Source organism: Xyrauchen texanus, chromosome 45, assembly GCF_025860055.1.
Source record: "Xyrauchen texanus isolate HMW12.3.18 chromosome 45, RBS_HiC_50CHRs, whole genome shotgun sequence".
NCBI lineage: Eukaryota > Metazoa > Chordata > Actinopteri > Cypriniformes > Catostomidae > Xyrauchen > Xyrauchen texanus.
Window position 1 is genome coordinate 24,011,570 of NC_068320.1, and position 13,870 is coordinate 24,025,439.

The following is a 13,870-nucleotide window of genomic DNA, read 5'->3' on the forward strand; positions in this document are numbered from 1 at the left end:
TTTCATATTATGTTAATGCATTTAATAAAAGCAGTTGTAAGGTTATATTTATTAGAATTTTTTAGGAGGTCCTATTATGGGGTCCCTTCATAAAATACAGCATCATGTTCTGACAGTGATAACTGACTCGTTGATTGTAGACATCTTTTTCAGATGTTTCCCCTGTGTACTGCTCATCAACTTTGAGCAATTGACTCACCTGCTCCAAACCTCAGTGGTTCCAGTACAGGACACCTTTTAAAATATGAGATTCTTTATTATTCTGTTATGTCAGATTTATTTAAGTTACAATGTCATGTCTTGAAATGAAAGCGCATACAAATGTAAATAAGCTGTAACACTGTCTTTAGGTTTACTTACTTAAAAAGGAAAATTCTGTCATGTACTCTCATGTTTTTTGTTTTGTTTTTAGTTTTTTGAAAATATGAGAATACATTGTAAAATGTAGATGCAACTAATTTGGTTGAAATGAAAGTGAAGCTGTCAGTCCGTATCATAATCTCGGACATTTCCTTTTGAGTTCCTCCCACAAAAGAAAGTCAGTCGTTTGGGTTTGGAACAACATGAATATGAGTATAAATGATGCCTCATCTCATTTGACAAAACATTTTTTGTCATTTAGTTGACAAATCTTTCACTGAGTTCTATCAAGGCATTTTGAGGTAAATAGGTTTTATAGAGTGTCTGTTTTTTAACACCTTGTTTTTGGTTGCAAATTACAGGTTGTCATTCATGTAACTACAAAAGACAATCAATTTGAGTACATGTATTCATACACAAACACTGGAATTGAAGATTACAACTGGAGTGCTTGAATTTTGCTTGAGTATTTTGTACATGGACATCCTCATTGCCACATCAAGGTGTTTTATCAGTTGTCTGGGACAGATACTCCCAGTCAGGGTAAGAGCATTCTGCACAAATGATTGGAAAAAATAACAGTTTCACATTAAAAACTAGTCCATTACTGTATAGAAAAGAACATGTTAAACAAACAAGATTGGGTCATGGAGCTTTGTGATGGCTAACCACCAGTAACACAAAAGTCCCACAACTCTATCCATCTTTTTGTGTGGAGCAGAGAGCACCAGTCCTCCAGTCTCTTCACAACTCTTTTATTTTTATTATTGTCCTCCTGTATCTCACAGCCCACATACTTCCAGAGTAAATAAGTGAAACACGCATTGTTTAACAGGGTTAACAAATAATTTATTGTGAGTAACATTGGACTGGTCTGCCAGAACACTAAGTGCTAAAAATATACTTTAAATACTAAAAATTACTTCAATAAATGTTTGTTTGTATGTATATATATATATATATATATATACACTACCGGTCAAAAGTTTTGAAACACTCTAAAAAGAGGAATACATTATAAGTGAATCATCTTAAGGAGACAGTGGTATGAAAAGTGCTGTATTACAAAGTTTCACTAGCATCAGAATAGTAATAAGATTTTTTTTGTGACTGGTTAAGTACTCATGGAAAAGCTGTTTTTAGGCATTTTTTGAAGACAGAAAGTGAGTCAGCTTCATGGATGGAGTTGGGAAGGTCATTCCACCAACGTGGTGCAATGAAATCGAATGTCCAGGAAATTGTTTTATTCCATGCTCATAAGAGCGCTGTGACTCTGGTCCCACCATGATAGTAAAATGAAGCATGATTGGTTGAAAATAAAATTAGCTACAAATGGTCAGAGTAATGTGGCCATTATCTGATTGGCTTGAGTAGAAAATGGGTGGAGTCCACCTATTTCTGTATTGCCCAAAGCTCTCGTGCAAGAAATGTTTCAGAATTCCCAAAGTCAGCTGCCATCCACAAATGCACAGCAATCGATCTACAAAGAAATGCTGGAGTTGTGTTTGTGAGTAAAAAATATATTTGTAAAAAAACTATTATTTTAAATAAATAATTTTATTTAATTGTGAATTCACTTTATTTTTGTGAAACTTCTTACATTTATTTGTGGATATCTTTCCATTTGTCTCTGAATTAGAAACAATTCAAACTCCATACAAAAGGCCCTGAGAAGGACGCATTCTTACCCTCTTCTCAAGCCTTCATTTTGATCTCGCAGCAACATCTGCAGGAATCAAGGCCTCTGAAAAGCGCAGAGGATTTTCATTCAAGTAAGTGTTATCCTTGCAGCCTTCCAGATGAGGTCTCATGTGAAACTCAATATAATACTTTGATGAGGACAATCCTGCTTCAGTCTCCCAACTCGATGCAAAACATCAAGTGCATCGTTGAGTTTACCACTGATGTCAGGTGCCACATGCTTCAATATAGTTAGAGCAATCAAATGCAAATCCTCATTCTTGGTTTCAGGAACACCATGTCAACGCCAACTGTAGTGCTCAAGCTGCTCAAACTGCGATCTGACATACTTGTCGAAGCTCTGGAATTTCACTAGCCATTTTGCACATCTTCTCTGAATGCTCCTTTACGTCAGATACAATCTTCTGCACCACCACGGACAGGTTGTCAACAGCTTTTGTTGTAGCTTCAGCCGAATTCTCAATGGAGATGAGCTTTTGGAAGGTAGCTTGCTTTGAGGATAATGCCTGAATTCAAAATGTCTGAAAGGTTCTCCCTTGTTTCGGCCTTCATTTCAGTCTTCTTAGAAAGAGGACGTTTGCGGGAGTTACTGGGAAGGGTTACTGGGAAGTTATGATGACAAACTCCAAGCAGAGTTTGTCATCATAACTCACACTAGGCGACCCAGGAGGGCCGGCGAGCACAGCATACCTGTTGCTCAAGCAATCGTCAGAGACTAACTCAACTTTGGGCCAACCTTGACTTCCATAACTTTTGACAAAACACTTCTATTTCTTCCCATTTACAAAAAGTAGATGCAATGCTTAGTTATAACGTTGGGAACAGCAAAATGTAAAGAAAGACACTCAACAGTTAACAGATTAACCACATTCCTACCATCACCGCCAGAATTACACAATTGCACGACCACCCTCCACGACGCCATCTTGGCTCCTAATGCAATAATTCACATTGCTGTTCGTGCAAATCTATTACGTCAAATCACCGTGTTCAATGGACTCTACCTAGTGGTGAAATTATGGAGATGCTATTCATTCACAAGAAGGTGATTCACCGTTCTGTTGCAAGGTTTTCTAAGTACAAAAAAATGCACAATTTGAAATAAATATTGAGCTTATAGCCTATGTGTTCACAGACCACATGAAATGTCCAACACACAAATATCATAGAACAGGGAACCTAGACCTGAGGATCGGAATCTCTAAATTAGAAGGACATTTCATTTGCATCATTCAACATGCCTGCCCTTCTTCTGACTAATATAATTTAAAGCCCACGATAGAGAGCTCTATATTTGTGCACATGAACCGTGAACGCGCACAGACCCCTTAAAGGTGAATGACAGCGTGACGCCGCTTCCCTTTAAGAGCCCGTTATGCGTCACCTGACCTGGTCCACCGACAAGCTAGGACCTTAAAAAAAATACAAAATAACGAAATAATCCAAACCGAAGCAATACAACACTTAACCTAACAACATTTCTGTCCTCTAACTCGTGCCCTTGAAAAGGCTTGAAAACAGACACGCCATTATTATTCAACCGGACGGGAAGGAAACACGGGCGGCTTTGACCGAATACAGACTCCGTGATCCCGAACAGGTTCATAGTAGATTAAACGACGAGGACACCCTGCAGGAAAACCCTTTTAATGTGTTTCTACGTGGTTTGAATTTCTCATCCGCTCGTTTTAAGCGTTTATTCATTGATTTCATTGCAAAAAAAAAACAAACAAAAAAAAAAACTATCCAACGCAAAACTTTTTTTGGCTAGATTGGCTTTTATAATACAGATCATAATCAAATGCAACAGTTTACTCTGGTAAATTGATTAGGCTACTTATTCCTCAAGAGAACCCGAAATACTCGATATTTCTCAGCCTTTGGGTGTTACGTAATAGGGGCATTACCTAGGGTGCTGAAACCAACCCCATAGACGCCGGCATCCACCAATCTAAAAAAATATATTTTTGAGTGTGTTTCTGAATATATATTTAGTTTTTTGTTGGCAATCAAGAGGAGAAATGCTCTGGCGATTTTAAAGGGATCGTTTGGATTCCGTCTCTGGTGTTTTTGTCGGCGAAAAGCCTATACATTTCGTCTGTCCTTCCCTTTTTCCCGGTGAAGTTGATTCGTGAGGTGGTTGTCGACTCTACGGGGAGAAAATGTCGGGGCAGACTCTGACGGATCGTATCGCCGCGGCGCAGTACCAGCTCACCGGATCCGATGTGGCTCGCACCGTTTGCAAAGCCACCACGCACGAGGTGATGGCGCCCAAGAAGAAGCACCTGGATTGTAAGTGAAACGCTTCTGTACCGACCCTCATTTCAGGCTCAATCATATCTGGAGCTGTCCAGTTCAGCACCACTCCACAGGAGCGCGCCTTCGGTACATTCAGGCCGACTTGTGTTGCTGTAGTTACCTTGAAATTGGCCCTGTGATTTGCATTGTGCTAGTTTTTTTCCTCAAAAGAAACACAGTTGTTACTAGTTTGGTACTAGTTGCAATTCTAGGTTGGAAAACTTGGCTTTTTTGGGTGCTTACTTTTACTACAATCTTAAAAGCAGAGTGTTAGTTAGAATTGAATGTACTTTTATGGATAATTGACAGTCTATAACAGTGGAAAACCCTGAAGGGTCTCTATGTCGGTGGTGTGGTTTAGGACTAGAGGCTAAAAGAAAGTGATTGCCTTAAAACAGACAGTGTAGATAGGTTAAAAAGCATCTTCATGTCTTGCTTTAACTTTGAGCTTTGTGTCCTACAGGAGAAGGCCTTCTGAATTATAAATCGATCAGCCAAAGCATGCATGTATTATTTACAAAGCCAAAGGTGAGGAGGCTGGAATACAAACAGAAGACGAATCCAAAGACTTTTGTGTGTTAATAATATCGCCATTTATTTCACCTGCGAGTCACCCATAGAGATTAATCAAATGTGTTTTTGTACACAAGTTACACCAGATTTATATAGCAAAGCCCACTTTGAATTCACTCAATAGGGGCTCCCAAAATCCATATATTTATTGATCCACATCTTGGTTCAGTTTAGAGTTGTTGGCCTGTAAAAAGACACATTGTTCATTCTAAAGAAATACCTTCATTGAACTTATTTCATTACAGAAAAAAAGTGGTTTTACCTAATGGTTGAATTTTAAGGAGTGAGGGGTGGTGAGGTTGTCATGGAAACTGTAGTAGATTATTGGGGTTGGGGGAGGAGTGAGTGACATCATGATGACATGACATCAGTGAGCATAAGGGTGTCTTAATTCTCATAGAGCACCATGTGCTTTTAAGTGAACTAAAATGTAAGCAAAATCTGCATTTTGGTCATCCAGACATGAACATATTCCAAAACTTAGGTTAAATGTTTGATTTAAGTCTTTTATGTAAACTGTTAAATCTTCACCTAATGATTGAGAGATTGTTTTTTTTTTATATTGCTACCAGGCTTGTATTATTTTGTTGCATCATCAAGAACATAAACAACAAACAGAACATTCGATTGGCAAAGTTTATCGTGCTCACTGTGATGTGACACTGCATGTGTGTGTGTGTGTCTTTAATCTGGTCACTTGAATCACGGTGTGGTGAGCAATTCCATAATCCCAGTGAGCTACACCTGCTCACATATTCAAAGCCTACATATAGACATATGGACATGTGAATGGTGCAATATACTTCACTATTTCTGTTGTTAAGTAGCAACATATCGTGTACTATTTCTGGCAATACACACTGTATCTAATCTGTACTAATCTTTGCTTCTTAACTCTCCTGCAGTCCGCTCTGTGGCAGGCATGACTAACATATTGGCATCCTGAACACGTTTTATGTATTATAAGCATTATATGGTTTTAACTCTTAAATGCATGGAAATTTCACCAAACGCTCTTATATTTTCGAGTCTTTAGAGACTCGGCACTATCCATCCATCCATCCATCCATCCATCCATCCATCGAACAACAAAATGCGACAAATCTGGACAAAAATCTAGAACAGGATTCACACTGAAATTTCCTGAGACGCAACTGGCTGTCAAACACACATTGAGCTACACATAACACATAATCTACACATAAGCTACACATAAGTTACACATGCAGATTTTCTCATGCTCTAATTGAGTTTAAATAGATGCATAAGTTACATAATTTCAGTAGTAAACCCAAATGACAATAGTCATATACTGTTCATGTGTTAAACTTGCTATAGTTTACTTCCATGTTGTTTGTTCATCAGACAGCAATGTCAAATGTAAGTCAATCACTGAACCAACAATGACACCTTGAGTAAGAAATAGCATGTATAATATTTTTGTACACTCATATGAATAATGATAATTCACCATTGTTGATAACTCATTGTTCCACAGAAAATCAACATGATATAATATTTATTTGTGTGAATATAGTACTCATTCCTATAGTACATTGATATATTATTTAATTTCTAAAGTATTTGGACATATTTGTTGCACCACCCTTAATTAATGCTGATTTAAAGGGGTCATGACATGAGAAACCAAATTTGCCTTGATCTTTTGGCATATAAGAGGTCTTTGTATCATTAAAACGTCCTGCAAGTTTAATATTTTAAGACGTCCTCCCCATTCTAAACGAATCATTTATTTAATCAAGCTCAAAATACAGCTCGTTCTGGATTCATGGTTAGAAGTGACGTGACGGTTAGAAGTGACGTACCAGCGTTTGCATATGACCGCCTCCAGCACAAGATAACTACGCTTTAAGCGCAAGACAACTACGCTCATTTCAGTATCGCCGTGCGCCTCACAAGTGTTCAGTCGATGGACAGCGAGCTCTGACAGAGACTACTTGTGCACAGGAAAATTACGATGCCACACAGATGTGCTGTTCCTGGCTGTGGTCAAACAAAACCTCTGAATAAGCTGCCGAAAGATCCAGACGTCAGGGAAAAATGGATGCAGTTTATTTTTTGCGGACGTCCCAGTCACGGCAGTGTTAACTTAAGCGTTTGTTCTGTACATTTTAAGGATGACTGTTTTGAGAACAAATCTCAATATGATGTTGGCTTTGCCAGAAAACTGTTGCTCAAAGATAAGTCCGTGCCGACTATTCTGGGAACAACGACGACGCAAACTGTAAGTAATCTATTTTAAACTTTAAACTACTTTTTAAAGCGCAATTTCATTCATTATGAATAATCACAGTGTTTTTACTTAGTTTACTTGCATATTGTTCTGGCTGGGGGCGTCAATAATTGATACATAGGCACTGACGTTAGCCAATCATAACAGTGGGTGTTAACACTGAGGTCTTCAATGGAAAACGCCCCCAAAACAGACTGTTTGAATCAGAGGATGAGAAACAGGGTGGGAAAAGGTCATAAATCACTAGATTTTAAAAGTTTTTCTTAAAAAAAATATATATTAATACTATAATTGCACCTAAGGGAACATAATAATACAATAAAAAAACCCATGTCATGACCCGTTTAAATAAATAGTATTTTTGTATTGCATTACAGTATTTTTTAGTCTAATGAGCAGGGACTGAAAATGTTTTTTTGGCAGAACGTAACCGAAAAGTCCTTTCCAATTGTTACAGAGTGAAAATGTAATTTTCAAATGTTGGTAACCAGTTAATAACCTATTAATTTCATTCTGACAATATTTTCATAAAACCAAACTCTAAATTATTTATTACAGTACATTTTTGGAATTACACCACTTCCTGTTGCCCCAAAAATTAGGCTTTCTATCTTTTTAGTTGAATATGATCAGCATGTGGTTTGATTCTGAAGGAAACTGCTGGATGTAGCCTTCCGTGACATGCTGAAGACCTTTTGGACAACTATATATAATTACTATGTATACATGCACGGTTAATCCAGATACAAGGAAAAAAATTGTGGTAAAAAGTAAATTTCTCAGTTGTTTCCAAGTCTTCACTGAATCATTGTTAAATATAACCTCATTCACACTGGGCTCTGATCCCAGAATATCGGCGGGATCAATGTCGGGGAGATTTCTGTGTGAACACTTTCTTAGTCAGGGTTGGGAGGGTTATTTTTGAAATGTACTCCACTACAGATTACAGATTACATGCTGTAAAATGTCATTTGTAATGTATTCCGTTACCTTACTCAAGGTCAGTAACATATTCTAAATACTTTGGATTACTTCTTCAGCACTGGTAGATTTTTTTCAATAGTTTTGACTATAAAAATACACATGTTAAAAATATATTCTCTGAAAAATCAAAATATCTTATGCAGTGTTATTTCTAAAACAAGATAAATCAAAGCGATCTTGTTTTTAGGATTTTTAGATGTTTTTACAGGAAAACAAAACAAAAATTATAATCAAAAATATGATTTTTGCCCTAATATCAAAGGTCTTACTAGAAAAAAAGAAATTATGATCTAACTGACTAGAAATAGCGTTTTAGCTTAGCGTAAAGCTGACAATTTACACAAGGATTATTTATATTTCTTCTGCTCCAAACTTACTTCAAACTTCTCTGTCTGCTCGTATGAATGTAAGACATTATAAGAAAGTGTGTGAAAGGGGCTTATGATGCATTTGGCATTGCTTGAGGATCCCTTGGCCTTAAGTGGCACACTAGCAACTGATGCTAAAGGCTGTAGCCTCCTCGTTAGCCTCCTCATTAGCACGTCTGCCTCCCATCCCAGTGATGCTGGTTTGAATTCGGCTCAGAGCGGTCAAGCAGGACCTGTTACAGTGGTGCCATGACATGGATGGAAGTGAGGTTTAGGGGGGTGAGTGTAAGGGTGGCTAGCTGGTAGTTAGCAGTGCTATGTGTATACCTCATACCCTTGGTGTCAAGTGACGCACTTGCGACTGATGCTAGAGTCTGTGGCCGTTAGCCTCCTCGTTAGCGCGCCCACCTCCCATGCTGTTTCGAATCCTGCTCGGAGTGGGTCGATGCAGGACTGGTTAAAGTGGTGCTGTAACCCAGTTGGGAGAGCGGTTTAAGGGGTTGAGTGTAACATAGTCAGCTGGTAGGTAGTTATGCAGTGTGTAAACCTCACTCCCTTGGCCTCAAGTGGTGCACTAGTGACTGACCATAGAGGCTGTATCCAGGGGCAAAAATTTCATCTAAATGTTGGGGGGGACAATAAACATAACAATTCTCAAGAGCAAATTTTGAAGGGGACACCAAGGTTTTTTTTGTTGTTGCCCCGTTTGCATTTGTATTATTTTATTTCTTAAACAATTATTTTAAGAATATATCATTATATTATTTACAATACACATATTTTAGGGGGGGACAACCCTCAGACATCACTGTCTTAAAAACTGTCATTCGTCTGTAATGGATATCATTAACATGGGCTTGGGATAACTTTAGTAAACCTTTGTTAGACAACAGCATTCACCGCTGCATCTACAGATGCAAGTTAAGACTTTACTATGCAAAGCAGAAGCCCTACATCAACACTGTCCAGAAGCGCTGCCGACTTCTCTGGGCTCAGTCTCATCTTAGATGGAAAGTAGAACAGTGTAAATGTGTTTTGTGGTCTGAAGTGTCCACATTTCAAAAAGTTTTTGAAAAACAAAGCTGTTGTGTTATCTGGGCCAAAGAGGAAAAGGACCATCCAAGCTGATATTAGCATCAGGTCCAAAAGCCAGTGTCTCTATGGACCAGGGGTGTGTCAGTGCCCATGGCATGTGTAGCTCACACATCTGTGAGAACACCATGAATGCAGACAGATATGTACAAGTTTTGGAGCAACATGCAGTATACTGCCATCCAACACAATTTCTTCCGTGGATGTCCATATTACAAGTGCATGGCTGTGTAAGCAGAGAGTGTGGGTGTTAGATTGGCCTGCCTGCAGTCCTGACCATCTCCAATTGAGAATGTGTTGCCCATTATTGAGCACATCATCCAGCAGCGAAGACCTCATAGAATTGTGCATCTAAAGACCTAAATAATGGGTGAATTGGAAAATTCCACTTTCTAAAATTCACAAACATATGTATTCAGTGCCCAAATGCTTAATATGTGTTATTAGAAGAAACGGTGGTTTCACAGTGGTAAACACTCGAATCTCCCAACTTTTTTGGAGCATGCTGCAACCATCTGATTTGAAATTACTGTATATTTAAAATAAATAAATAAAAAATGCACAGGGTAAAACATCATATGTATCAAAGCATCAAATGTAACAAAGTGTGATTATAATTTACAAATCCCTAATTATTGTTTTTATTATCATTTTTCATACTGTTCCAACTTTTTTGGAATTGGGGTTGTACATCACCCACACTTAGCACAGTTTCATTTAAAAATAAAAAAAGAATGTTATTAACCATACTTTATTTGCATTCAAACCGGTTACTAATTGGAAAGGTGGCAGCAGAACGTTGGAACCAGACAAAAAAATGTGCACAGTTACTTCAAATCTCAGAAATGATTTCTCAGTCTGTTTGGGCTATTATTTGCTCCATATATTGGTGGTTTGAGGTTGGAAACATTCATATTGGGTCAGAAAGAAGCTACATTAACAGTTTATGTGTACAGTTCTCTTGAGTGGTGCTGATTGCTTAATAGGACTATATTTAGATCTGTCAAGTGTGATTAGTTTCACACTCCACACTTATGTATTTATGAAAGCAGACACCAGCTACAAGATAACCTAAACAGAAAGATAGATTGATAGAAACGTGTCTGAATAATGGAACTACAAATCCATGTTTATTTCAAATACATTCATTGGTGTTTGATTGTGACTGTAGTATGACATCCTGTACATCATCCACTAGAATGGCTGTAAGTGGTAAGTTTTATGTAGATTTCATTGAAGTGTGTAAGAAATGTGTGTGCAGTTTAGCAACCTTGATATGACCTTAATCTCTTTCAGCAGAAACATTTCCTTCATTTAATTCCTCATAAATTCCCCTGAATGCAGTATGTTATTCTCTGCTAGAAAAATGCTCAATCATATTTATATCTCTGTGTGGCCGCTTCGTGCTTCTTAAATGCAGTTGCTGTTATGAATATGTCCCCTAAGAATCTTTCTGCTGGTTCAATAAACTTAAAACTCTCAATGCTGTTTGTGTAAAAGTCCTCAATCCCCATTGCAGTGCATAGACATGGTGGTTCATGTGTGTGTGTGTTTCTGTATGTGCAGATCTGATCTCAGCCACCAATGAGACAAATGTGAACATCCCTCAGATGGCTGATACACTCTTTGAAAGAGCCACCAATGCTAGCTGGGTGGTCGTGTTCAAAGCCCTAACCACAACTCACCACATCTGCATCTACGGGAATGAAGTGAGTTGTCATATTACTTCTTTTATTCATTTATGGGTGTTTCTTCAACGTAGGGCACTTTTAGTACTGTGCACAGCTAGAAAGGAAAGTCTCAGTAACACTCACATAGTTTTTTTTTTATTTGTGTACTAACAATGTCTAACTTTGTATGTTCTTATACCATAGAAAATTAGATTTTTCTGAAAGTCATTGAAATTTCCCACCAGTGTCATTTCCAGCTCATCTCAAATTCTGTATCGTGTAATAGAATTTTGTGGTGAAGTTGATGGTGATGGATGTCTCGCTAAGGCTAATTTCATAGATAACATTTTATGTATCCTTAATAAACATAATGAAATCATATTTTCAGGCTTTTTGCATAATTTGGCATAATAACAGCTTGATTGATAATGATGACCAATTAAAAATTTCAGAGTGATATTAAGATTACATTTTCTTTGTTTTGCTCAAACATCACTTGACTCAAATTTCATCTCAAGCATGCTCTTCTCTGACACTTTTGTCGACTTGGTTAAACAAGTACACTTACTAAAAAAAATTAAAAAAAACTTTATTAGAGGCAGAATTGTTTGGTGTGGTGGAACTGGTCGTCATTTAATTTTTTTTAATAAAAATCATTATTACAAAGAAAATATTTAAATTATTTTTTTATTTCACCATTTGTTTATATTAGTACATATTAATACATAGTTTTACACATGTAATCATTTTTATTTTTTGATGGATTTTCATTCTTTAAAATTGAAAGTCTGGACCTGAGACATGGCTAAAACAATTGTCAAATATATACATAAAAAAACATTTGAAAATTACCAAAATCAAACATATTTTAAGATTTGTCCTGTTTAAATCTCTACAGAGATTCATCCAGTATTTGGCCTCAAGGACTTCTCTGTTCAATCTCAGCAACTTTATCGACAAAACAGGCTCCCATGGTGAGTTTGTGCATATTTGAGTTTGAGCTTAAGACACATGAACTTTAATAAAATTTCACTTAATAGAACGCCAGGTAAAAGAACAAGCCCCTAACTCTCAAGTATAACACTTATTCTGCATAGCTTGTGTTACGGACATGAATGCTAACTCATACTGTGCTGCTTGTCAAGAATTTATTGTGATTTCCACCTGGTAGAAAATAAAACCGGCTAGCAACATTCACCATTTATTTAGTTATCTACTAATGTAATCTCACTCTTTGTAATGACCTTAAATTTGTTCTTTGTCATGTTAAATGCAACTAATCTTCTGTTTATTCCTTTTCTGTTTATTATTTCCTGTCTCCAAGGCTATGACATGTCAACATTTATCAGACGATACGCACGGTACCTGAATGAGAAGGCATATGCCTACCGCGCTATGGCCTTCGACTTCACTCGAGTCAAGAAGGGGTATGTTGATTGATTCTGGGAATAGAAGGCTGATGGGTTTCTTATTTTGGCATCATTGAGACACCAGTTGCTCACAGTTCTCAAATATTGAGTTAGAGTGCAATTTGGATAGTTGAGGAGTTACAAGAGACAAGGTTAGAGATACTTTAGATCACAATTTTACTCCCAGAGTTGCAAAGCATATAGAACACAAAGGAAATGCCATCTTTTAGGATGGCAACTACAAGATGCCAATTCAAAGCTGTTTTATCATAATAAGAGGGTTTAAGAATTTTAAAGTTCCCCCACTCACCTTGAAATGCTCTGTCCTCTGTGTGTGTGTGCTCAGAGCTGAGGGTGTGATGAGGACTATGGCTCCTGACAAGCTCCTGAAGGCCATGCCTGCCCTGCAGACTCAAGTGGACACACTGCTGGAGTTTGACGTGAGTAACGTCCGCCCACATTCTGGAACATTTAGCAGACTCTGAAAATGTAGCAGACCTGCATTTAGTCGGTTGACTTCATTGTGTCTATTTCAATCATTTTTCATTGAATTCATTTGATCTAAAGTGTCAGCATCTGGTTCATATCTATCTTACTTTTCTGTTTTCTGAATTAATGTTGTTACAATCCAAATACGTTTTCTAGCAATGAAAATGTCATGATAACGATGTTTAAAATGCTGCTTTTCCTGTTTGTTTCATGTGATTCTGTGTCTCCTTCTCTCTCCTGCAGGTTCATCCTAAAGATTTGAACAACGGCATCATGAACGCAGCGTTCATGCTTCTCTTTAAGGATCTGATAAAGCTGTTTGCCTCCTACAATGATGGCATCATTAATTTATTAGGCATGTGTTGCTATAACAACTTACTGTAGATCATCATCTCTCACCTACAGTACATCTTTATTTAGAACAATGAATTTATCCTTTAAATTATTAAAGATGTTTCTGGTTACACAGAGAAATATTTCAAAATGAAGAAGTCTGAATGCAAGGACTCACTTGAAATTTACAAGAGGTTTCTGACCCGAGTGACCAAGATCTCAGAGTTCATGAAAATTGCCGAGGTAAGAAACAGAGATTAAATGTCGCACATTATTAAGAAAACGATTTTGATCAGTTTAAGCCGTAAGAAGTTAGTTTGAAATGTTTATGTAACCTTC

General features: G+C 37.4%; 1 protein-coding gene across 1 annotated transcript in view; it reads left to right on the forward strand.

Moving 5' to 3' along the window:
• The first annotated feature begins 3,439 nt into the window (after window positions 1–3,439).
• snap91b (synaptosome associated protein 91b) overlaps window positions 3,440–13,870 on the forward strand; it is a 28,088-nt gene continuing 17,657 nt past the window's right edge. Inside the window, exons 1-7 of the mRNA XM_052119011.1 lie at window positions 3,440–4,353; window positions 11,197–11,339; window positions 12,199–12,274; window positions 12,625–12,727; window positions 13,056–13,149; window positions 13,442–13,553; window positions 13,668–13,774. Coding sequence (XP_051974971.1) covers window positions 4,224–4,353; window positions 11,197–11,339; window positions 12,199–12,274; window positions 12,625–12,727; window positions 13,056–13,149; window positions 13,442–13,553; window positions 13,668–13,774 — 765 coding nt within the window. The 5' untranslated portion in view covers window positions 3,440–4,223. The remainder of the gene's footprint in view (window positions 4,354–11,196; window positions 11,340–12,198; window positions 12,275–12,624; window positions 12,728–13,055; window positions 13,150–13,441; window positions 13,554–13,667; window positions 13,775–13,870) is intronic.